General features: G+C 38.6%; 1 protein-coding gene across 2 annotated transcripts in view; it reads left to right on the forward strand.

Moving 5' to 3' along the window:
* MCEE (methylmalonyl-CoA epimerase) overlaps positions 1–25072 on the forward strand; it is a 75656-nt gene that overhangs the window by 27054 nt on the left and 23530 nt on the right. Inside the window, exon 3 of one of the 2 annotated variants that reach the window (XM_035023970.1) lies at positions 193–553. The exons of the other annotated variant lie outside the window; for it this stretch is intronic. Coding sequence (XP_034879861.1) covers positions 193–345 — 153 coding nt within the window. The 3' untranslated portion in view covers positions 346–553. Of the gene's footprint in view, positions 1–192; positions 554–25072 lie in introns of those variants that run through there. 2 annotated transcript variants of the gene reach the window in all.

Genomic DNA, 25072 nt, shown 5'->3' on the forward strand with positions numbered 1-25072 from the left:
TGAAAATTTGCCAACTTCTTTTCCTTCTCTGGAAGCATTAAGCTTATTTTTGTGATGGTTTAAGAATGATTGTACCCAAAGGCCGAGGAGATGGACCTCATGAGCTTCCAAAGTTTCTTCTAAGTCTTAAGATCTTATAGTTTGGTATTTTTGTGATCTCAAAAGTGTCCTTATTTATTTCCCTTTCTCAAGGTGGATGATATAAATGCAGCTGTGTTGGATTTGAAAGAGAAGAAGATTCGTAGTCTAAGTGAAGAGGCCAAAATAGGAGCACATGGAAAGCCAGTGATTTTTCTCCATCCTAAAGACTGTGGTGGTGTTCTTGTGGAATTGGAGCAAGCTTGATTTATATTTGCAAGAAACTTTAAAAATCCCCACCAAAATATACTGAAAATCCCCATTGAATTATACTCCAGCATTGAATCCTGCACTCCTTCCATCACTTAAGAGTTCACAATTAAAGGGGCACCTGACTGGCTCAGTCAGTGACTCTTTACCCCAGGGTTGTGAGTTCAAGCCTCACATTGGGTATGGAGATTACTTAAAAATAAAATCTTTTAAAAGAAGTTCAAAATTAAAAACTAAATTACAGGGGTGCCTGGGTGGCTCTGTCGATTAAGTTTCTGCCTTCGTCTCAGGTCATGATCCCAGGGTCCTGGGATCAGGCCCCACGTCAGGCTCCCTGCTCAGTGGGGAGTCTGTTTCTCTCTCTCCCTCTGCCCCTCCGCCCGCTTGTGCTCTCTTTCTCTCCCTCTCTCAAATAAATGGATAAAATCTTTTTTTAAAAAAAACTAAATTACGGAAAGAGATTTTTTAAATTGTACATATGTATAATAAATGTCAATATATATAATTGACATATTTGTTAATTACTTTGGTTTTTGTCTGATTTGGAGGAATCCTTGATTATTAAATACTTAGGGAATATTATTAAAATCATAGAAATAAATTATTCTTGTCCAAAATGGGGTCATTGACTACAGTATGTTACTGTGTGAAAGAGTGTATCTGCACGCGTGCGCATGTGTATGTGAGTTGGGGTGGAGTTAGGAAAGGGTGCCTGATAGCTGCATAGCTACATATTTGGGACAGAGTGCTTTCTGAGGATGTCATGGAGAGTTTTTTACACCGACTTTAAGGTTAAGGAGTTTTGACCTCAACGTTTTTGCTCTTCTACAACAATTCTGTTCACAGGTTCCATATGGGCAGGTATTTTTGGTGCTAGTGCTAGATATATGAATAAGAAGTTTTGTGGAAAACTTCATTCATGATCTAGTGAGTGCATAGGTAGCTGAATTTTTTTTTTAAAGATTTTATTTATTTATTTATTTATTTATTTGACAGAGAGAGAGACAGCGAGAGAGGGAACACAAAGGGAGTGTAAGAGGGAGAAGCAGGCTTCCCGCGGAGCGAGGAGCCCGATGTGGGGCTCGATTCCAGGACCCTGAGATCATGACCCGAGCCGAAGGCAGACGCTTAACGACTGAGCCACCCAGGCGCCCCGGTAGCTGAATTTTTTTATTCTTTATTTAAATTCAGTTTAGTTAACATACTGTATTACTAGTTTCAGGGGTAGAATTTAGTGATTCATCAGTTGCATATAACACCCAGTGCTTGTGACATCAAGTGCCCTCCTTAATGCCCATCATCCAGTTACCCCATCCCCCCAGCCACATTCCCTCCAGCAACACTGTTTGTTTCCTAGAGTTCAGCATCTCTTATGGTTTGCTTCCCTCTCTATTTTCATCTTATTTTGTTTTTTCTTCACTTCCCATATTTTCATGTTTTGTTTCTTAAATTCCACGTATAAGTGAAACCATATGATAATTGTCTTTCTCTGATTGAATTATTTTGCTTAGCATAAAACCCTCCAGTTCCATCCACATCATTGCAAACGTTAAGAGTTCATCCTTTTTGATGGCTGAGTAATATTCCATTGCATATATCTATACCACATCTTCTTTATCCATTCATTTGTTGATGGACATCTGGGCTCTTTCCATACTTTGGCTATTATGGACATTGCTGCTATAAACATTGGGGTTCAGGTGCCCCTTCAGATCACTGTTTGTATCCTTTGGGTAAATACCTAGTGGTGCAGTCGCTGGGTCATAGGGTAGCTCTATTTTTAACTTTTTGAGGAACTTCCACACTGTTTTCCAGAGTGGCTGTACCAGCTTGCATTCCCACCAGCAGTGTAAGAGGGTTCCTCTTTCTTCACATCCTTGCCAACATCTCTTGTTTCCTGAGTTGTCAATTTTAGCCATTCTGACCAGTGTGAGGTGGTATCTTACTGTGGTTTTGAGCTGTATTTCCCTGATACTGAGTGATGTTGAACATTTTTTCATGTGTCTATTGGCCATTTGTATGTCTTCTTTGGAAAAATGTGTTTGTTTCTTCTGCCCGTTTCCTGACTGGATTATTTGTTTTTTGGCTGTTGAGTTCAGTAAGTTTTTTTAATAGATTTTGGATACTAAACCCCTTATTAGATAAGTTATTTGCGAATATCTTCTCCTATTCTGTAGGTTGCCTCTTAGTTTTATTGATTGTTTCCTTTGCTGTGCAGAAGTTTTTTTTTTTATCTTGATGAAGTCCCAATAGTTCATTTTTGCTTTTGTTTCCCTTGCCTCCAATGACGTGTCTAGTAAGAAGTTGCTACAGCCGAGGTCAAAGAGGTTGCTGCCTGTGTTCACCTCTAGGGTTTTGATGGTTTCTTGTCTCACATTTAGGTCTTTCATCCCTTTTTAATTTATTTTTGGTATGGTAAGAAAGTGGTCCAGTTTCATTCCGCATGTGGCTGTCCAATTTTCCCAACACCATTTGTTGAAGAGACTGTCTTTTTCCCACTGGATATTCTTTGCTGCTTTGTTAAAGATTAGTTGACCATAAAATTGAGGGTCCATTTCTGAGTTCTCTGTTCTGTTCCATTGATCTATGTGTCTGTTTTGTGCCAGTACATACTGTCTTGATGATGACAGCTTTGTAATAGAGCTTGAAGTCTGGAATCATGATGCTTCCAGCTTTGGTTTTCTTTTTCAACATACCTATAGTTATTTGGGGTCTTTTCTGGTTTCATACAAATTTTAGGATTGTTTGTTCCAGTTCTGTGAAAAATGTTGATATTTTGATAGGGATTACATTGAATGTGTAGATTGCTTTGGGTAGTACAGACATTTTAACATTTAACAATGTTTGTTCTTCCAATTCATGAGCATGGAATGTTCTTCCATTTCTTTTTGTCCTCTTCAATTTCTTTCATAAGTGTGCTGTAGTTCTCAGAGTACATATCCTTTACGTCTTTGGTTAGGTTTGCTCCTAGGTATCTTATAGTTTCTGGTGCAATTGTAAACAGGATCGTTTCCTTGATTTCTCTTTCTTCTGCCTCATTGTTAGTGTTTAGAAATGCAACAGATCTCTGTACATTGATTTTATATCCTGTGACTTTACTAAATTCCTGTATGAGTTCTAGCAATTTTGGGGTGGAGTCTTTTGGGTTTTCTACATAGAGGATCATGTCATCTGAAAATAGAGTTTGACTTCTTTGCCGATTTGGATGCCTTTTATTTCTTTTTGTTGTCTAATTGCTGAGGCTAGGACTTCTAGTACTATGTTGAACAACAGTGGTGAGAGGAAATCCCTGTCGTGTTCCTGACCTTAGGGGAAAACCTCTCAGTTTTTCCCATTGAGGAAGATATTCGCTGTGGGTTTTTCATATATGGCTTTTGTGATATTGAGGTATGTTCCCTCTATCCCTACATGGCGGGGAGTTTTTATCAAGAAAGGATACTGTAGGGTCGCCTGGGTGGCCCAGTTGGTTAAGCATCTGCCTTCAGCTCAGGTCATGGTCCCAGGGTCCTGGGATTGAGCCCTGCATCAGGCTCCCTGCTCAACGAGGCATCTGCTTCTCCTTCTCCTTCTCCTTATCCCTCTGCCCCTCCCTTCCACTTGTGCTCTCTCTCATGCACTTGCTCTCTCAAATAAATAAATAAAATCTTTTAAAAAAGGAAAGGATGCTGTTATTTTGTTAAATGCTATTTCTACATCTATTGAGAGGCTCATATGGTTCTTGTTCTTTCTTTTATTAATGTGGTGTATCACATTGATTGATTTGTGGATGTTGAACCACCCTTGCAGCCCAGAAATAAATCCCACTTGGTTATGGTGAATAATCCTTTTAATGTACTGTTGGATCCTATTAGCTAATATCTTATTGAGAATTTTTACAACCATGTTCATAAGGGACATTGGTCTGCAATTCTCCTTTTTAGTGGGATCTTTGTCTGGTTTTGGGATCAAGGTAATGCTGGCCTCATAGAATGAGTTTGGAAGTTTTCCTTCCATTTCTATTTTTTGGAACAGTTTCAGAAGAATAGGTATTGATTCTTCTTGAAATGTTTGGTAGAATTCCCCTGGGAAGCCATCCTGCCCTGGAATCTTGTTTGTTAGGAGATTTTTTATCACTGCTTCAATTTCTTTGCTGGTTATGGGTCTGTTCAGGTTTTCTATTTCTTCCTGTTTTAATTTGGGTAGTTTTATGCATGTCTAGGAAGGCATCCATTTCTTCCAGATTGCCTAATTTGTTGTTATATAATTGCTCATAATATTCTCTTATAATATTTTCTATTTCTTCAGTGTTGGTTGTGATCTCTTCTCTTCGTGATTTTATTTATTTGGGTCCTTTCTCTTTTCTTTTTGTTAAGTCTGGCTAGGGGTTTATAGGTCTTATTAATTCTTTCAAAAAACCAGCTCCTAGTTTCATTGATCTGTTCTATTGGTTTTTAAAATTTCTATATCATTAATTTCTGCTTTAATCTTTATTATTTCTCTTCAGCTGGATTTAGGCTTTATAGCTCCTTTAGATATAAAGTTTGGTTGTGTATTTGAGACTTTCCTTGTTTCTTAATAAAGGCCTATATTGCAATATACTTCCCTCTTAGGACTGCCTTTGTTGCATCCCAAAGGTTCTGAACTGTCGTGTTTTCATTTTCATTTGCTTCCATGTATTTTTAAATTCTTCCTTAATTTCCTGGTTGACCCATTTATTCTTTAGTAGGATGCTCTTTAACCTCCTTCCAAATTTTTTCTTGTAGTTGGCTTCAAGTTTCAAAGCATTGTGGTCTGAAAATATGCAGGGAATGATCTCATTCTTTTGGTACCGGTTGAGACCTGATTTGTGACCCAGTATGTGATGTGTTCTGGAGACTGTTCCACGTGCACTCAAGAAGAATGTGTATTCTGCTGCTTTAGGATGCAGTGCTCTGAATATATCTGTTAAGTCCATCTGGTCCAGTGTGTCATTCAAAGCCCTTGTTTTCCTTGTTGATCTTCTGCTTAGATGATGTGTCCATTGCTGTGAGTGGGGTGTTAAAGTCCCCTACTCTTATTGTTATCAATGAGTTTTTTAATTTTGTTATTAATTGGTTTATATATTTAGCTGCTCCCAAGTTAGGTGCATAAATATTTACAATTGTTAGATCTTCTTGTTGGAAGACTCTTTTATTATGATATAGTGTCCTTCTACATTCCTTATTACAGTATTTGGTTTCAAATCTAGTTCGTCTGATACAAGGATTGATACTCCATCTTTCTTTTGATGTCCATTGGCATGATAATGGTTCTCCATCCCCTCACTTTCAATCTGGAGGTGTCTCTTTGTCTAAAATGAGTCTCTTGTAAAACTGATGTGTCTTGTTTTGCTATCCATTCTGATACCCTCTGTCTTTCGATTGGAGCTTTAAGTTCATTTACATTCAGAGTAATTATTGAAAGATATGAATTTAGTGCCATTGTATTACCTGTAAGGTCGCTGTTCCTGTAGATTATCTCTGTTCCTTTCTGGTCTTTGTTACTTTTCATCTCTCTCTTCACTCAAAGGATCCCCTTTAATATTTCTTGCATGGCTCCATTAGTGTTCACAAATTCCTTTAGTTTGTGTTTGTCCTCGAAACTCTTTATCTCTCCTTCTATTCTGAATTACAGCCTTGCGGGATAAAGTATTCCTGGCTGCATATTTTTCCCATTTAGCATGCTGAATATATCATGCTAGTCCTTTCTGACATGCCAGGTCTCTGTGGACAGGTCTGCTAACAGCCTTATGTGTCTACTCTTGTAGGTTAAGGACCCTTTGTCCCGAGCTGCTTTCAGGATTTTCTCTTTATCTTTGAAATTTGCAAGCGTCACTATTATATGTTGAAGTGTTGACCTATTTTTATTGATTTTGAGGGGGGTTCTCTGTGCCTCCTGGACTTGAATGCCTGTTTTCTTCCCCAGATTAGGGAAGTTATCAGTTATAATTTGTTAAAATAGACCTTCTGTCCCTGTCTCCCTCTTCAACTTCTGGGACCCCTATTATCTGGATATTATTTCACTTTATGGAATCGCTGAGTTCTCTAAGTCTCCCTTCATGATCTGGTAGTTTCTCTCTTCCTTTCAGCTTCCTTATTTTCCATCATTTTATCTTTATCACTGACTCTTCTGCCTCATTTATCCTCACTCTTAAAGCCCCATTTGGGACTGCATCTCGGTAATAGCATTTTTAATTTCAGCCTGACTAGATTTTAGTTCTTTTATTTCTACAGTAAGGGATTCTCTAGTGTCTTCTATGCTTTTTTCAACCCCAGCTAGTATCTTTATAATTGTTGTTTTAAATTCTAGCTCAGACATCTTACTTATATCCATATTAATTTTATCCTTGGCAGTGAGTTTCTTTTGGAGTGAATTTCTCTGTCTCATCATTTTGTCCAGAAAAGAATAGAAGAGAGAAAGAGAAAATACAACAAAACCACAATGACAGCAGAAACAAAACAAAACAAACCAGAAAAAAAACAAAAACAAAACAAGAAACAAAACAGAACAAAACAAAAAACTAGATCCTAGGTGTGTTTTGGTCTGCTTGTTAAAAGAAACTAGATCCCAAAATAAGAAAGAAAAACTTATATATATACAAAAATTAAGAAAATAAGGTAAAATACAATGAAAGGAAACAATAAAACAATATGTATATATAATGTATATAAAAATAAAAATTCAAAAGAATTCAAAAAATAAGGAAATAACTGAAAAAATAATACTGAAAGACTTAAGAATAAAAAGCCCATGGGTGCTATATACTGTTGTCCCCAAGACCTGAAGCTTTGCAGCTCTCTATTATCAGTATACTTGGTGCGGGCCAGTTGTTCCTGCTGGTCTTCTCAGGGAGGGGCCTGTTGTGCTGATTCTTTGGTGCCCTTACCCTGGTGGAATTTTGCCTCCCTTGCCGGGGGTGGGGGTGGGGGTGGGGGTGGGAGGGGTGAAGAGGACGGGCTCAGTGTAAGCAGCTCCAGATTCTACTATGTGGTGTTCTTTTGCTCCCTGAAGTCTTTCAGCACTGATGGGTGGGATGAAAATGGTGGTGCCCCTGTCTCTAGCCCTGAAGCTGAAAGTTCATGGCCTCCACTCTTCAGGGAACCCTCACAGAAAAGCAGTCAATCACTCTTGTCTCCCTGGTTTCCATCTGAACTCTGTGTTCACCCAGGCTGTGACCAAGCATTTTTATCTCAGGCACAAGACTGAGTTTCAAAAACCAAAGTTTACAGACTCCTTTGGCGTGAACCTGAGGTATTCCTCCTGGGGGAGGGAGGGGGGGATCTCACCATGCTTCCGCCTTTTGCTGGGCCCTGGCCAGGAGAGCAGTCGTGTGACCATGCAGTCGTTCACTGTTTATGGCAACAGAAAGCAGAAAGCTGGGACCTAGACTTGCTATTTTCAGCCAACTTCCCCTCTCCCATGCCTGGGAACTCTGCTGCACTCAAGCACCCCCATTCTTCTTGTGACCTTGGGAATCCTGAGACAATGCTGTCCCACCTGGGATTCCAACCCACTCCACCACCTGAGCACCTTTAAGCCAGGGACACACCCCACTGTAGCAGACTTCTAAAAGTTTTGATTTTGCACTCCATTGTTTGTAATACTTTGTGGTAACCTTCTTAAGCAGGCTCCCTCCCCTCCACTGTATCCTCCAATATATTACCCTGGATTCAAGTCTCCGCACGTCCTACCTTCCAAAAAGTGGTCACTTTTCTATTTGTAGAATTGCAGCATTTCTTTTCTCAGATTTCTGATTGATTTCACAGGTGTTCAGAATAATTTGATAACTATCTATCTATATTTGAGGGACCAGAGAAATTTAAGGTCCCCTACTCCTCTGCCATCTTAACTCCTTCCCCTCTCTATTTTTTTTTAGACACGGAGAGGGCAGTGAATTTGTAGGGTTATCTATCACTTCATGTGGTGGAACACCACAAATCCTAGAGGAAGATACAAAATAAATAGAAACCCATTGCCAAGAAGCTTATGGTCCAGTTGGGAAAACTACTTCATGAAATAAATGTAAATACTTAAAAAGCAACATGAATGAGTTGAAAGGAAAAGAAAAGAGAAAGGAATATAGATCTCAGAGGATGGGCTTAGTGGCACATCAGGTTAAAATATAATAGAAGTGATCAGGAGGAGTTTCAAGAATCATGGGTGGGTGAAATGCATAATGTATGGGAATGTGGCTAATGTCTTCAATTCATGGATGATTGGATGTTGAGTAAATGAGTAGTTGTGTACACATTGAGCTTGTTATGGAAGACAAGTACAACATCCGGTTATACTTGTCACTTAAAAGTTAAAAGCAAAAATCATAATATCTGATGTGGTTGTATGTATGCAGAGGTAATATTTAAGACAACTGTAACATAAGGGAGGTGGGAAGGATAATGGGACTTAAGTAGTGATTAAGTACCTACATTCCACTTGAAGAGGTACTTGTTGACACTAGTGGACTGTGATAAACTGCATATGTATATTGTAATCCCTAGTGCAACCACTGAAAATACTATACAAAGAATTACACTAAAATATGTAGATAAATCAAAATGGAATACTAAAGAATGCCCAAATAACCCAGTTGAAGACAGATAAAGAGAAACAGGAAAGAAAGAAAGAAAGAAAGAAAGAAAGAAAGAAAGAAAGAAAGAAAGAAAGAAAGAAAGAAAGAAAGAAAATAATAAAATGATGAACCTACATTCTAACGTATCAATAATTACATTAAATGTAAATGGTCTAAGCATACCAATTAAAAGAGATTAAGTAAATGGATAAAGTACAAGACCCAGTTATATGCTATGTATAGGAAATTCACTTCAAATATAATGGTAGACAAAAAAATGAAAAATATATATACTCTGCAAATACTAATCTAAAGAAAGCTATGGTGGCTGTAGGCTTCAGAACAAAAGAAAATTGCCAGGAACAAACAGGTACATAGCATATGATAAAAGTGCCAAATCATAAGAAAACATAACAATATATGTATGTGCACCAAACAACAGAGCTGAAAAATAATATGAAGCAAGAATTGAAAACAGGACTGGAAAAAAATAGATTAATTCACAGTTAAAATTGGGGATTTCATCAGCTCTCTTGGTATTGAATAGAACCACCAAAAAAAAGTCAACAAGTACACAGAAGAATTGAACAGTACCATCCTGTGTACAGGATACACATTCTTTTCCAGCATGTATGGTACATTCACCAAGATAGACCGTATCTTAGGTCATAAAAAGAACATTAACATATTTTTAAAAAGTAAAACCATAAAAAAAATGCTTTGTGATCATAACTGAATTAAACTAGATATCACAGATAACAGGAAAAAATCTCCAGAAATTTGTAAATTTTACAGCAAACTTTTTTTAAATTTAAATTTTAGTTAACATACAGTGCAACGTTGGCTTCAGTAGTAGAATTTAGTGATTCATCTTACCTACAACCCCCAGTGCTCATCGCAAGTGCCATCTTTAATACCCATTACCCATCTAGCCCATCCCCACCCACCTCCATCCATCAGCCCTCAGTTTGTTCTCTATTGTTAAGAGTTTCTTATTTTTTTCCCTCTCTCCTTTTTCTCTTTTCCCCCTTCCCATATGTTCATCTGTTTTCTTCTTAAATTCCACAGATGAGTGAGATCATATGGTATTTGTCTTTCTCTGACTAACTTATTTCACTTAACATAATGCATTCTAGTTCCATCCAGGTCTTTGCAAATGGCAAGATTTCAATCTATATCACATCTTCTTTATCCATTCGTCAGTAATGAACATTTGGGCTCTCCATAGTTTGGCTATTGTTGATAATGGTCCTATAAACATCAGGATGAATGTATCCCTTCAAATGTGTATTTTTGTATCCTTTGGGTAAATACCTAGTAGTGCAATTGCTGGATCATAGGATAGTTCTATTTTTTAACTTTTTGAGGAACCTCCATACCGTTTTTCAGAATGAACACAGCAAACTTCTAAATAATTAATGCATCAAAGATGAAATCTCAGGGAAGTAAAAAACATTGAGCTAAATGCAAATATATAATCTTTTTAATAAAATTCACTTTGTGAATTTAATTCATCAATTGATAATTTAATACAATTCTGTTTTCATAAGCAGAATAAAATGTGGTAGCAAAAAATAGTATGTGGCAATAGTTTGATAGCTTCATAGCATCCATTCATCATTTTCTCCCTAATAGAATTCTGACTCTGTAGGTATCAATGCTTATTTGCACGCCCCTCCCTTCCCACACACACAGATAAGCCTCAGATAGTCTTGTAGTTGGACTTAAATTACATTCCCCTTGCCAATGATGGGTTCCATTCCCCTTGTCAGTGATGGGTTCCATTCCTCTTGCCAATGATGGGTTCTCTAATCTGTAACACCTCATTACATTTTTCTAAAAATTTTATTTTTTTATATTTTTTAAAGATATGGTAATATTTTATTTTAAAATACAAAAATGCTTAAATTTTCTATAAAATTATAATTGAGACTTTATATATTGGAAATTATTGATATATCTAATTCTTCTGTGTGGAACATATATGTTTTTTCCTTTTAAGGGGCTTTCTTTTTAGAGCAGTTTTAGGTTCATAGTAATATTGAGCAGAAAGCACAGAGTACCCATATAACCCCTTCATCATAAATGCATAGCCTCCCCCCACTATCAACATCTGCATAAGAATGGTACATTTGTTAAAACTAATGAACCTACCTTAACACACCATTATCACTCAAATTTATGAAATTTGTTTCATGATTGAGTTTACCTAAGGGTTTACTCTTGGTGTTAGATCTTATACGGGTTTTGACAAATATATAATGACATGTATCCATCATTATGGTATTATACAGAATACTTTCACTGTCCTGAAAGACCTCTGTGCTGTCTATTCATCCTTCCCTCCCCCCTTTCCCCTGGCAACCACTGATATTTTTTCCGTCTCCATAGTTTTGCCTTTTTCAGAATGTCATATAAGTGGAATCATTGAGTATTTAGGGTTTTTTAATTGCCTTTTTCATTTGACAGCTCATTTCTTTTCAGTGCTGAATAGTATTCCATCATCTGGATGTAATAGAGTGTATATATCCATTCACCTAGTGAAGGATATCTTGGGTACTTCCACATTTTGGAAATTATGAATAAAGCTACTATAAATATATATGTGTAGGTTTTGGTGTGGACATATTTTTCAGCTCATTTGAGTAAATACAAAGGAACATAATTGCAGAATCTTACAATAAGAGTACATTTACTTACTCTTAAGTATCTTTCTCTTAAGAAATCACCAAAATGTCTTCCAAAGTGGCTGTACTGGGCCCGTGTGTGGCTCAGTCAATTAAGAGGCTGCCTTCCACTCAGGTCATGATCTCAGGGTTCTGGGATTGAGCCCTGCATTGGACTCCCTGCTAAGTGGGGAGTCTGCTTCTCCTTCTGCTCCTCCCCTCCTGCTTGTGCTCTCGCTCTCATATAAATAAATAAAATCTTTTAAAAGAACCCTAAAAACAGAGTGGCTGTACCATTTTATGTTACACTACATCCCTACAAGCATTTGGCATTGTCAATGTTCTCAATTTGGGCTATTCTAATAGGTATATAGTGAAATCTTGTTGCTTTAATTTGCATTGCCTTGAGGACATATGATGTGGAGCATCTTTTCATATGCTTATTTCCCGTCTATATATTCTTGATGAGGTGTCTGTTCAGGCCTTTCCCCCATTTTCAAATTGGGTTGTTTGTTTTTTTTTATTATGGAGTTTTAAGTGCTCTTTGTTTATTTTGGATAATAATCCCCTATGAGATATGTTGTTAACAACTATTTCTTTCCAGTCTGTGACTTGTCTTCTCATTCTCTTGACATTGTCTTTTGCAGAGAATTTTTTGTTTTAATAAAGTCCAGGTAATCAACTTTTCTTCAGCTTATCAATCCTTTTTTTTTTTTTTTTTTGGATGGGTCATGCCTTTGGTGTTATATCTAAAAAGGCCCCACCATGACCAAGGTCATCTAGGTGTTCTTCTATGTTATCTTTTAGGAATTTTATAGTTTTACATTTTACATTTAGGTCTATGATTCATTTTGAGTTAATTTTTGTGAAGGGTGCAAGGCCTGCACCCAGATTCTTCTTTGTGTGTGTGTGTGTGTGTGTGTGTGTGTGTGTAGATGTCCAGTTGCTACAGTTCCAGCTTGCTTTGATGAAGTGATTATCTGCTCCATTGTATTGCTTTTGCTCCTTTGTCAAAAATCATTTGACTATATTTATATCAAATGTATACTTATACATTTGATTATACTTAAGTTCCTGGGCTCTCTATTCTGTTTCGTCTCTTCTTTTACCAATATCACACTGCTTGAGTCCTACAGGTTTATAGTACATCTTAAAATCAGGTAGTGTCAGTCCTCTGGTTTTGTTCTTCAATATTGAGTTCTCTGTACTTACTCTTTTGCCTTGGCATATAAACTTTAGAATCTCTTTATTAATCTCCACAAAATAACTTGCTTGAATTTTGATTGGAATTGAATTTAATCTATAGATCAAGTTAGGAAGAACTAACATCATGACATACTGAGTTTTCCAACCACGAATATGGAATATCTCTCCATTTTTTAGGTCATCTTTAATTTCTTTCATCAGAGCTTTGTAGTTTTTTTATTACATTTTATTATTTATTATTTATTTTTATTTTATTTTACCTGTCGTTCTCTTAGTTTCTCAGATCTATGGTTTGGTGTCTGACATTAATTCAGGGAAATTCCTATAATTGTCACTTTAAATATTGCGTCTATTCTATCTTTCTTTTTCTGCTATAGATCTTGTATATTTGGTAGATTTACACCAAAGTATTTCATTTTTGGTGGAGCACTAATGGAAATGGTAATGTGGGGTTTTTTAAAGACTTTATTTATTTGAGAGAGAGATTGAGCATGAGCAGGGGGAAGGGGTAGAGGGAGAAGCAGGCTCCCAGCTGAGCAAGGAGCCCGATTCAGGACTCAATCCCAGGACCCCAAGGATCATGACCTGAGCCAAAGGTAGATGCTTAACTGACTGAGCCACCCAGGCACCCCCCCCATAATGTGTTTTTAATTCCAAATTCCACTTGTTCATTGCTGCTATATAGTAAGGCAATTGGCTTTTGTATATTAACCTTGTATCTTGCAACCTTGCTATAATTACTTGGTAGTTTTAGGAAGAATTCTTTGGATTTTCTACTTGGATGATTATATCATCTGTGAACAAAGACAGTTTTATTTCTTCCTTCTCAATCTGTATACTTTATTTCCTTTTCTTGTCAAATTGCATTAGCTAGAACTTCCAATACAAGTTGAAAAGGAGGGGTGAGAGGGGACATCTTTGCCATGTGCCTGATCTTAGCAGGAAAGCTTCAAGTTTCTAACCACCAAGTATGATGTTAGTGGTAGGGTTTTCATATTTTTTTTTAAATCGATCAATTCTGCTCTCTTCGTAGTTTACCGAGATTTTTTTTTTCTCTATCATGGATAAGTGTATTAGGGTTCTCCAGAGAAACAGAATAGAATATATATACATAGAGATAGACAGATAGATAGATGATGATAGATGATAGATAGATAGATAGATAGATAGATAGATAGATAGATAGATAGATAAAAGATGATAGATAGATAGATGATAGAAAGATTTATTGTAAGAATTGGCTCATATGGTTATAAAAGTCAAGAAGTACCAAGATCTGGTATCTGCAAGATGGAGAACCTGGAAAGACTGGAGTAATTCAGTCCCAGTCCCAGGCCTGAGAATTGGGAGGCTAATGGTATAAATTCCAGTTTGAATCTAAAAGTCCAAGACCCTGGAGTGCCAATGTCTGAGGGTGTGAGAAGATGGATGCCTCAGCTGAAGCAGAGAGTGAATTTGTCCTTCTTTTACCTTTTTATTCTGTTTGGGCCCTCAAAGGATTAGATAATGCCCACCCACCCAGGGAGAGCCATCTGTTTTATTAAGTTTACCAACCCACACAAATGCTAATCTCTTCCAAAAACACGCTCACAGACACACCCAGAAACAATGTTCATCAGCTATCTTGACTTCCCTTAGCCCAGTCTTGAGTTGACAGATAAAATTAACCATCATAATGAGTGTTGGATTTTGTCAAATGCTTTTTTCCATATCTATTGATATGATCATGCGATTTTTCTTCTTTTGCCTGTTGATGTGATAGATTGCATTAATTCATTTTTGAGTATTCCTCCCTCTCATCCCTTATTAACATTGCTGTCATTCATTTCATTTATATATAAGCTATAATCATCAAATATATTGTTGCTATTATTATTTTGAATAAACTGTTATCTCTTAGATCAATTAAGAATAAGAAAAATAAAAGTTTTTATTCTTACTTTTCTTATTCCTTCTCTAATACTCTTTCTTTCTTTATGTAGATCTGAGTTTCTGACCTATACCATTTTCCTTCTTTCTAAAGAACTTCTTTTAATGTTTCTTGCAGGACAAGTCAATTGGCTTCAAGTTCCCTCAATTTTTGTTTGAGAAAGCCTTTATTTCTCCTTCACTTTTGCAGGATAATTTTGCAAGCTACCAGATTCTACTATGGTGGGGGTTTTTTGTTTGTTTTTCTCTTTCTTAACGCTTTATATATTTCATTTCACTCTCTTGCATGGTTTCTGGGGAGAAGTCAGTTGTAATTTTTATCTTTGCTCCTTTATAGGTGTTTTTTCCTCTGGCTTCTTTCAAGAATTTTTCTTAATTTTTAATTTTCTGTAGTTTGAACATGATATGCCCAGGTGTAGTTTTTTTTATTACATTTTATTATTTATTTTTATTTTATTTTACCTGTTGTTCTCTTAGTTTCTCAGATCTATGGTTTGGTGTCTGACATTAATTCAGGGAAATTCCTATAATTGTCACTTTAAATATTGCGTCTATTCTATCTTTCTTTTTCTGTTATTCCAATTACACATATATTCTGTTCTTTTTTTTTTTTTTTCAGTCTTTTTCTTTGCATTTCAGTTTTGGAAGTTTCTATTGATATATCCTCAAACTAAGAGATTATTTCCTCTGCCACGTTTAGTCTACCAATGAGCCATAAAGGCATTTTTTGGGGTGCCTTGGTGGCTCAGTCAGTTAGGTGTCTAACTCTTTTTTTAAAGATTGCATTTATTTATTTGAGAGAGAGAGTGAGCAAGAGAAAAAGAGAGAGAGCAGGCACATGAGAGGGGGAAGGGGCAGATGGAGAGGGAGAAGGAGGCTCCCCGCTGAGCAGGGAGCCCGATGTGGGGCTCGATCCCAGGATCCTGAGATCATGAACTGAGCCAAAGGCAGCCGCCTAACTGACTGAGCCACCCAGGTGCCCCAGTTAATTGTCTAACTCTTGATCTCCGCTCAGGTCTTGATCTCAGGATCATGAGTTTGGGCCCCGTGTTGGGCTCTATGCTGGATGTGGAACCCACTTTAAAAAGAGAAAAGACATTCTTTATTTCTGTTACAAGGGTTTTTTTTTTTTAAGATTTTATTTATTTATTTGAATGAGAGAGTGAGATATATAGCGAGAGAGCATGAGCAGGGGAGGGGAAGAAGGAGAAGCAAAGCAGACTCCCTGCTGAGCAGGGAGCTCGATGCGGGGCTGGATCCCAGGACCCTGGGCTCATGACCTGAGACAAAGGCAGACGCTTAACTGACTGAGGCAAACAGGTGCCTCTATAGTGTTTTTTTTTTAATCTCAAACATTTCTTTCTGTTTAATTCTTATAATTTCCATCTCTCTTCTTACATTGCCCCTGTTCTTGCATGCTGTCTACTCTATTCATTAGAGTGCTTAGCATATTAATCAGAATTGTTTTAAATTCTCAGTCTGAAAATTCCAACATCTCTGACATATTTGAGTCCAGTTCTCCTGCTTGCTGCTTCTTCAAATTGTGCTTTGCCTTTTAGTATGCCTTATAATTTGTTGTTGTTGTTGAAAGCCGATTATGACGCACTGGGTAAAAGGAATTCTAATAAACAGGCCTTGTGGTGGTAAAGTGTGGAAGGAGGGGAAGGGAAGCTTTCAATAGTCCTATGATTAGGTCTTTTCGTGAGCCTATGCCCCTGGGCTGTGAACTTCACAGTGCCTCTGGGTTCCTCCCTCTTCCCCCTTAAGTGAGACAGAATGGCTGGAGGGGGCTGGAGTGGGGTATTTTCTTTCCCCCAGGTTGGTTAGGGTCTGATAAAATACCAGTAAATTAGGATCTGGCAAAATTGTTTTCTCTTGTTAAAAAGAGTAAAATGCCCTGGTCTGTTTCAAAATGGGTACTTTCCCCCTGTCCAGGGCTGTTTTTGTTTTCTTACATTCACTGAGAGAACATGGTGGAACTTCTGGAGCTAAAGCGTACAGAAGTGTGGGGCTTTTAACTCACGGACTTGTCCACACTGAGCCTCCAACAATTCATCAGTTACAGTTTACATTTTCCCCTGGCTCCCACAGTGGTTTCTGACCGTGGATTTCTGCTCTGGTAAGTTGTGGTTCTCAGCATCTGCCTGTCTGGGCCTCCAATTTTGGGGCCCTGGAAATGACCTCACCTCTCTAATGGCTGTAAAAAGAGTTACTAATTTTTTTTGTTTCTTTAGCTTTTCACTTGTTGTGAGGATGGACTGGTGAATTCCAAGCTCCTTATATGCCAGACCAGAAACTGGAAGTCTACAGTTTTCAAAGACATTTTTAACTGCTGGATTATTCAGTTCTGAAATCACTCTTCTTCCTCTGAACTGCCTTTTATATGAGTTAATTAATATCCTTAGTTTTTAAGCCAGTTTGATTTGAGTTTTTTGCTACTTGTAGCTGAAAGCGTCCTGCTAAAGTACAATTGACCATAAAAGTGAAACAAACTAAAGCCGCCAGAACTACATGAAGAAGCTCTAATTAGTTTCAAGTATAGAAAAGAAAAGACTAAGTGTTCATAATTCATGTCAAGAATAACCCAAAAGTATATCATTGGGGAGAAAAGCTAATGGTCAAATAGATTTTAAAATATTATATTTTATCTTGTTTAACTATTTGAACAATTAGTTACTAGTGATTGCATGACCTCGTGAGACGTTGTGAGAATGGTTTAGGGTGTAAGCCGTTTTGCTCACTACTGTGTCCCAGTGCCTCACACAATACTTTGCATTTAGTTGGTGCTCCGTAAATTGTTGAACAAATTACTTTCGTTGGTTTAACCTCTTTAGAAAGCAGTTTAATAAAATATAAAATACGGGCTTCTTAATCCTGATAAGTTTCCTCATAGCCCGCATGGGCAACTAAACCACATCTTTGACCTACTTGAACTTCAAATTAGCGTTGCAGGTGCGCACCTTGTTACTGTAAATGGGGGTGATGACACTAATCTCAGAGTGTTAGGGTTGCGGAGTTCAGATCAAATAAGGCCCCCAGAAAAGACAAATACTTGTGAGCCGTTCCACTTGACACTTGCTTGGTGGCTATCAGATACTTCACTGTCTAGGGAATACATAAAGGCATGAGGGTTTTGAAGCAGTTTTTTCAAAGGAGTTTCCAAATATCTTGCTCCAGAGTTACATATCTTTCTTGCCCTTCCGTGTTGAGACTTCAGAGAAAGCCAGCTGGATTAAAGATTCATGATAAACAAAATTAACGGACAAATTCATTAACTAATGGCTCAGGAATAGTGACATGTGAAGAAGCACAAAGCGGTGACTGCCTTCACGTTGCTTTCACAATGGATATAAGCCAACGCCTATTGGTTTTACCAAATCTAGATGCTTATATATTTGAGTTTTCAAATTTTGCAAAAATTTGGTCACCAAAATCTAAAGAACCTGTGGGGAAGCTGGAGAAGCATTTTTTAAAAAACATTTTATTTTTTTTATGATTTTATTTATTTATTTGAGAGAGAGAGAATGAAAGAGAGAGAGAGAGCATGAGTGAGGGGAGGGTCAGAGGGAGAAGCAGACTCCCCGCTGAGCGGGGAGCCCGATGCGGGACTCGATCCCGGGACTCCAGGATCATGACCTGAGCCGAAGGCAGTCGCTTAACCAAGTGAGCCACCCAGGCACCCTAAAAACATTTTATTTTTTAAAGTTATCTCTGCATCCAATGTGGGACTCAAACCTACAACCCTGAGATTAAGAGTCACTTGCTTCACTGACTGAGCCAGCCAGGCACCCTGGAGAAGCATTTTAAAGACATGGCAAAATGGTTCTTTGGTGGAAAGACTAGACTTGAATTTCCAAGCCCAGTTCAAGTTTCCTTAAAGTTCCCATTACTATAACTTTTTCTTAGTCTGAAGTTAGTGTTTCTTAATCTGAAGTTGGGGAGGGGGGGAAGGTGGAATCCCCAGAGTTTTACATTGTGCATTAGACAATCCACTGGAATGCAGAAAGGTTTTTTCTTTCCATTTTTTCCCTTTTTTTTTTTCATTTTTTTCCATTTCCATTTTCATTTTTCTTTTATGTCATTGGAAATTTTCTGCTTTTATGTTACATAATATACATACTAATATTTACATAGAGATATAATAATTATACCTATATAGGGAGGTGTACTCAAGATGTTTTTATCAAAAATGTAATTAAGAAAGTCTAAAGACCATTACACTCTCTGGTCCTATCTGTGTCCTCTCTGTCTGTTGAGGACAAAAGGGAAAGGTGAAGGAACAGGGGTTGCCTGGAGTGGGTTCACTTGCCATTGGCCCCCTTAGTGTTGGCAAAGGAAGGAGACCACTAGGAGTGTGGAGATCTAGGTGGCTTCATGCCACTGGGCAGATGAACCAACAAATGGAAGTTTTTCTCTCTGAACTCTGAGGAGAAAACTGTCCTGGAGTCTATTTCATCTTGCAGTGGCTTGCCAAGTCTTCTCCACTCTACTTAGAATAGGCATTATGACAGGTGAAAGCTTAACTGTCAGTCCCAGCTGTCAGAGCCTTCAGTCTGGGGGCAGGGGGACTATCTTGTCCCTCCTCTGTCCCGAGGGTTTGTTCCACCTATCTTCTCTCTGAGTTCCCTCCCTGGGTAGATGATTCTCACCTCCTCCTAAAGATAATTTTTTTATGTGGGCACAATCTCCATCCCTCAACTTATGCTAAATATTTTAAACTCCCAACAGCTCTATCAGACTGGGCTCTAACATGAACCCTCCTTTACAAATGCGGAAATAGCTGGGGGTAAAAACCCACTTCTGCATGATCTCCCCAAAGCATACTCCCTCCACTATTTCTGCCTCCAAGGAATAAATAATTAAATGTCTTAGGGGACTCTACACCTGCATAGAGGCCAGAATCTGGACTTGCACATTTCTAGATATTTCATCTAAATCTGTGGTTCCTTGCTCTGTTTACATTGACAGTGGGCACAGAGTGCATGTGGGTACTTAGGCAACAAGCACATTCCTAGAAAAGAACAGGACCAGAGTGATGTCCTAGTGAAAGAGAGGATCTAGTTTTGAAAATTATTCTTGGAATAGGAGAGTAAACTTTTTTTTCTGTATCTCTCTACCAAAGCATTTTCTAATTTCCTTTTCTCAGAGCTGTTGAATGAACTGAGAGTTTTATGGGCTTCTATGTACCTGCGGGTCAGGAAACCATGCTCAGCTTGCAGCCACAGAAACAACAGGCTTCTGTGTCTCAGGGTGACTTACAGATGTGACACAGGTTCCCCAACATCCACAAGGTATGAGTGTGGATGGTGTCACCTTGCTGAGTTTAAAGCAACAGTAGGTGTTAGTTCTGAGCCTTTCGTCAGTTGGACAAGTATTTCATCTTTAAATGCTTATTGTGTATAGAAAGCTGCCTCTGTTTTAGTTCAAATCTTAGTTGTTCAAAAGCCAAAATATAGTCTTCGTTTCTATAAATCAAAAGAATTGGCTTTTGAAAATGAGGAAGGCTGCCATGTTTTTACGAAAAGAAGCTCCTTTCGAGAATGAAGAGATAAGGAAAATAGGGTTGACCTCTGCAAGATACACAAACAAAATCCACAGGTAGCGGATATCATTGGCAATCTTTTCCAGAAAACAAACTAAGATACTGTTTTCAGATGTATAATTAAGCAGTTATCCCCAAAATGAATAGAGACTGAAGCTCAGAGTGGAAAACAGGAATGCAAACATAATTTACTAACTAAAATTTTAATTGTTTGTAACAAGGCTATGGACATAACAAGGAAGATTGAGAACAGGGAAAAGGGATGGTCAATGAGCTGGAGATTAGCAGAACCTTTCTAATCATCATCCCAGAGCATACCATCCCAGCTATGTATGCTGGGCCTTAGGGTTTATTTATTGTTGTTTTGGGACATAAAATTAACTCTCTTGGTTGTCATTACATGTTCATAAAACATGTCCATGCCAGCATCTAAAGTCTACATGATGAATATATTTTTCACCCATAATTAATAATATGAAGTTCTGACTCACATATCAGTTTCTATTGGTTTGGTTAATGTATGTCTGCCCCTATAAGACAGGTTCATTTAAGTTATGCCCAAATCAATCTTTTGATCTGCGCAGGCTGGGAGACAGACCAAAGTAAATGTCACTTCTAAGCCTCTTGGCAGAGAGCTGGCCTTTCGACATCAGTATCCATTGTTGCAAGATAGCCTGATATGAGCTGCAGCAAAAGACAATGGAAATGAATTTCAACACTTCATTTGTTTTTGACTTGGCATTCATTTTATGCAATTCATTTGAAAGCAACACCACACACACACACATATATAATCTACACATATGTGTGTGTGTGTGTTACAAAGATACATATAAAATGACAGAATTAAATAGATTTTAAAATTTACAGTAAATGAGGGATGCCTGGGTGGCTCAGTCGGTTGAGCATCTGCCTATGGCTCAGGTTGTGATCTCAGGGTCCTGGGATTGAGCCCCACATCGAGCTCTACACTCAGGGAGAGTCTGCTTATCGCTCTCCCCCTGCTCCTTCCCCCACTTGTGCACTCTCTCTCTCTTTCAAATAAATAAGTGAAATCTTTTAAAAAATAAAAATCACAGTAAATGGAAATTTAGAGTATAATAGTAAAATAGTGAAGTAATGCACATCATTAGTTCCTGTGCAATTTCCAGAGGTCAACCACACATTTATTTCTGATTTTCTTAGTAGCCAAACAGCACAAAAAAACAACCAGTTGCAAATTGCCTGGGTTCCAGAAGATAAAACCTCACGCATAATCTAAAACAATCAGGTCTCCTAGTAGTGACACCTGAGAGAAATTTTTCTGTAGGTTCTCATAAAGAAAACACTTTGACTTTATGGAAAATGTTCTCAACAGTATCCCCATGATAAATAAGGAGGAAATTTCAAACAGCTATTTCCCGTAATGTCTCTCTATGCAGACTAATGGAATAATGCCAGAAGGCAGTCCAGTAAAAAGCAATTAGATGAGGAACTAAGACTCCTTAATCCATATGAAATAAAATGAACTGAGACCTTCAGTCCTGTTGCTTGTAAACCAAAGAATATCCGTACACTCATATCATTGTGGCATTATTCACAATAGCCAAGATATAGAAACAATGTAAATGTCCATCAGCAGATGAATGGATAAAGTAGATTATATCTATATCTATATATCTTCACAATGAAATATTATTCAGCCATGAGAAAGGAGGAACTCCTGCCATTTGTGACAATATGCATGGATCTTGAGGACATTATGCTAAGTGAAATAAGTCAGACAGAGAAAGACAAATATTGTATTATATGTGGAGTCTTACAAAACTAAACTCAGAAATAGAGAGTAGAATGATGGTTACGAGGGACTGGTGGAGGAGGGAGTTTGTGGAGGAATTGGGGAAATGTTGACTGAAGGACAAACTTGCAACTAAATGATGAATAGGTTCTGGAGATCTAACGCACAGCACAGTGATTATGGTGAACAATACTGTATTACATTCTTCAAAGTTGCTAAGAGACGAGATCTTAAATGTTCTCACCACAGAAAACAAATGATAATCATGTGATGTGATGTGATGTGATGTGATAGAGATATTAACGATTGCTATGGTGGTAAACATATTGCAAATACAAGTGTATCAAATCAACACATGGTACCTCTTAAACTTACACAATTATATCTCAATAAACAAAAAGTCCAGGAGAAAATTTTACAATTTTGGGAAGAGTTAAGATGATGGAGGAGTAGGGGGACCCCATGCTTCCCTCGTCCCTCGAACACAGACAGATAAATATCAAATCATTCTGAACACCTAAAAAATTGATCTGAAGGACCGAGAGAATAAACTGCACATCTGGAGGGAGAAAAATGACCACATCATGGATGATAGGAGCTGCAGAGAGTTGATTTGGGGGAGAAAAGAACTGTGGGTGCTGCAGAGGGAAGGGAGCCCTGATCATGAAGAAAGGAGCAAGAGAGATAGAGAAAGAGATAGAGGGAATGAAAGCAGCATGAAGGGGACTGAACAAGAAAAACTTTTCCCTAAGATCACTGGCTGCGAAAAAGGGAGGGGCTGACTACCACAAGTCTTTATAAGCAGTAGAGCACAGTCTGAAGTTCTAGAATTCTGCACCAAAACCAGGGTTGTGCCTTGTGGGCTTATCAGTGTTCCTGTGGGGAAGGAGGGTGGAGGTCCGGGAGCAGACAATGTGGTTGAAGGATCCCCTGGGTCACACAGGAAGAGATAGTCTCCCTTCTTGGAGTGCATTTGGGGGAGGTGGCACTGCCTCTCAGGGGACAAAAGAGCTGGTGGGCACCAACGTGCTGCCCCGCTCATTAGCATAGGAACAGAGACACTTGTTGACGGCAGGAAACCTTGGTGCCAACTTTTAGCTGCACTTTACCACAAACTCCAAACCACTATGTGGTCACACAACTGCTTTTCTTGGACAAACCAGCACTGGCCACAGCCTGGGGAGACCCTGCCCCAGAGGATCAGTGTGGGTCCACACTGCGCCAGGTCCCTAAAATTTGGAGTTTTGAAACCCAGCCAAACACTTGAGATAAAACACAGGGGAACTGTGCTGCCTGGCAGGCAGACAGCTTGGACACAGAGTATAGGCAGGGATCTGATGGAAGCCAGGCACACAAGATGGGAGAATGTTTGCTCTCCTGTGAGGGCTTCCTGAAGAGTGGCAGGCGCAAACTCCCCTGTCCAGGAGGAGAGAGCTGGGTGATTCCACTCCCCTCATCCCACCTCCCCACCCCTCCCACCCCCCTGCCATCAGTACTGACCAACTTCAGTGAGCAACACAGCACCCCTCAGTGGAAACTGGAGCCACTCACACCAAGCCCCATCCCCTTAACACTCTGCAGGTGCATCTCCATTAGGGCAAGTCCAAGTGAGAATCAGGGCAGCAGACCCCTCCCCCAGAAGACCAACACAAAGCCCTTGCATGAACCAAGTCTATAGATCATAGAGTGCTGCAAAGCTTCAGCTCTAGGGGAAATAGGATCTAGCTTCTTTTTCTTTTTCTTTTTTTTTTAAGATTTTATTTATTTATTTCAGAGCGAGAGAGAGCATGAGGGGGAGGGGCAGGGGGAGAGGGAGAAGCAGGCTCCTCATGGATCAGGGAGCCCAATGCAAGGCTCAATCCCAGGACCCTGGGATCATGACCTGAGCCAAAGGCAGTCGCTTAACTGACTGAGCCACCCAGGGACCCCAGACCTAGCTTCTTTTAACAAGCAGACCAGAATACAGCTAGTTAAAACTTGCCACACGCTGGATAAGGTCCAAACACTCCCCACTGCAGAGTACTGACCTGAGGGAAAGAGCAGCCAAAACAAAACAGCAGAGTGCACACTCTGAAGCACTTCCTGAAGCACCAGGCCCAAAACAGTACAGGACCTCTTCTTAATATAGCCATTACTCTCAGGAGCAGGAATATAACAGGCTTAACACACACACACACACACACACGGTGACCTACACAAAATGACAAGACAGAGCACCCCAAAAGAAAGAATAGGAAGAAGTCTCAGCCAAGGATTTAATCAACACAGATATAAGTAAGATGCCTGGACAGAATTTAAAACAATAATCATAAGGATACTAGCTGGACTTGAGGAAAGCATTGAAGACACTAGAGAATCCCTTACTGCAAAGATGAAAGAACTAAACTAGTCAGGCCAAAATAAAAAAATGCTATAACTCAGATGCAAAACTGACAAGATGCAATGACAATGAGGATGGATGAAACAGAGGAACAAATCAGTGATATAGAAGATAAAATTATGGAAAATAATGAAACTGAAAATAAGAGGGAAAGAAAAGTATTAGATTATGGATGTAGACTTAGAGAACTCAGTGACTCCTTAAAGCATAATAACATTTGTATCATAGGAGTCAAAGAAGAAGAAGAAGAGAGGGGGGAAAGGGCAGAAGATTTATTTGAGCAAATTATAGCTGAAAGCTTCCTAATCTGGGTAAGAAAACAGACACTGAAATCCAAGAAGCACAGAGAACTCCCGTCAAAATCAACAAAAGCTGGCCGACACCAAGACATACCATAGTCAAATTCAAAAAATACACAAATAAGGCAAGAATCATGAAAGCAGCAAGGGAAAAAAAGTCCTTAACCTACAAGGGAAGACAAATCAGGGTTGCAGCAGATCTGTCCACAGAAACTTGGCAGGCCAGAAGAGAGTGACATGATATATTCAACATGCTGAATGAGAAAAATATGCAGCCAAGAATGCTTTATCTAGCAAGGCTGTCATTCAGAATAGAAGGAGAGATAAAGAGTTTCCCAGACAGACAAAAACTAAAGGAG

The sequence above is a fragment of the Mirounga leonina genome, unplaced genomic scaffold, assembly GCF_011800145.1.
Source record: "Mirounga leonina isolate KUSES-001 unplaced genomic scaffold, KU_Mleo_1.0 Mir_178, whole genome shotgun sequence".
In the NCBI taxonomy this organism is placed as follows: domain Eukaryota; kingdom Metazoa; phylum Chordata; class Mammalia; order Carnivora; family Phocidae; genus Mirounga; species Mirounga leonina.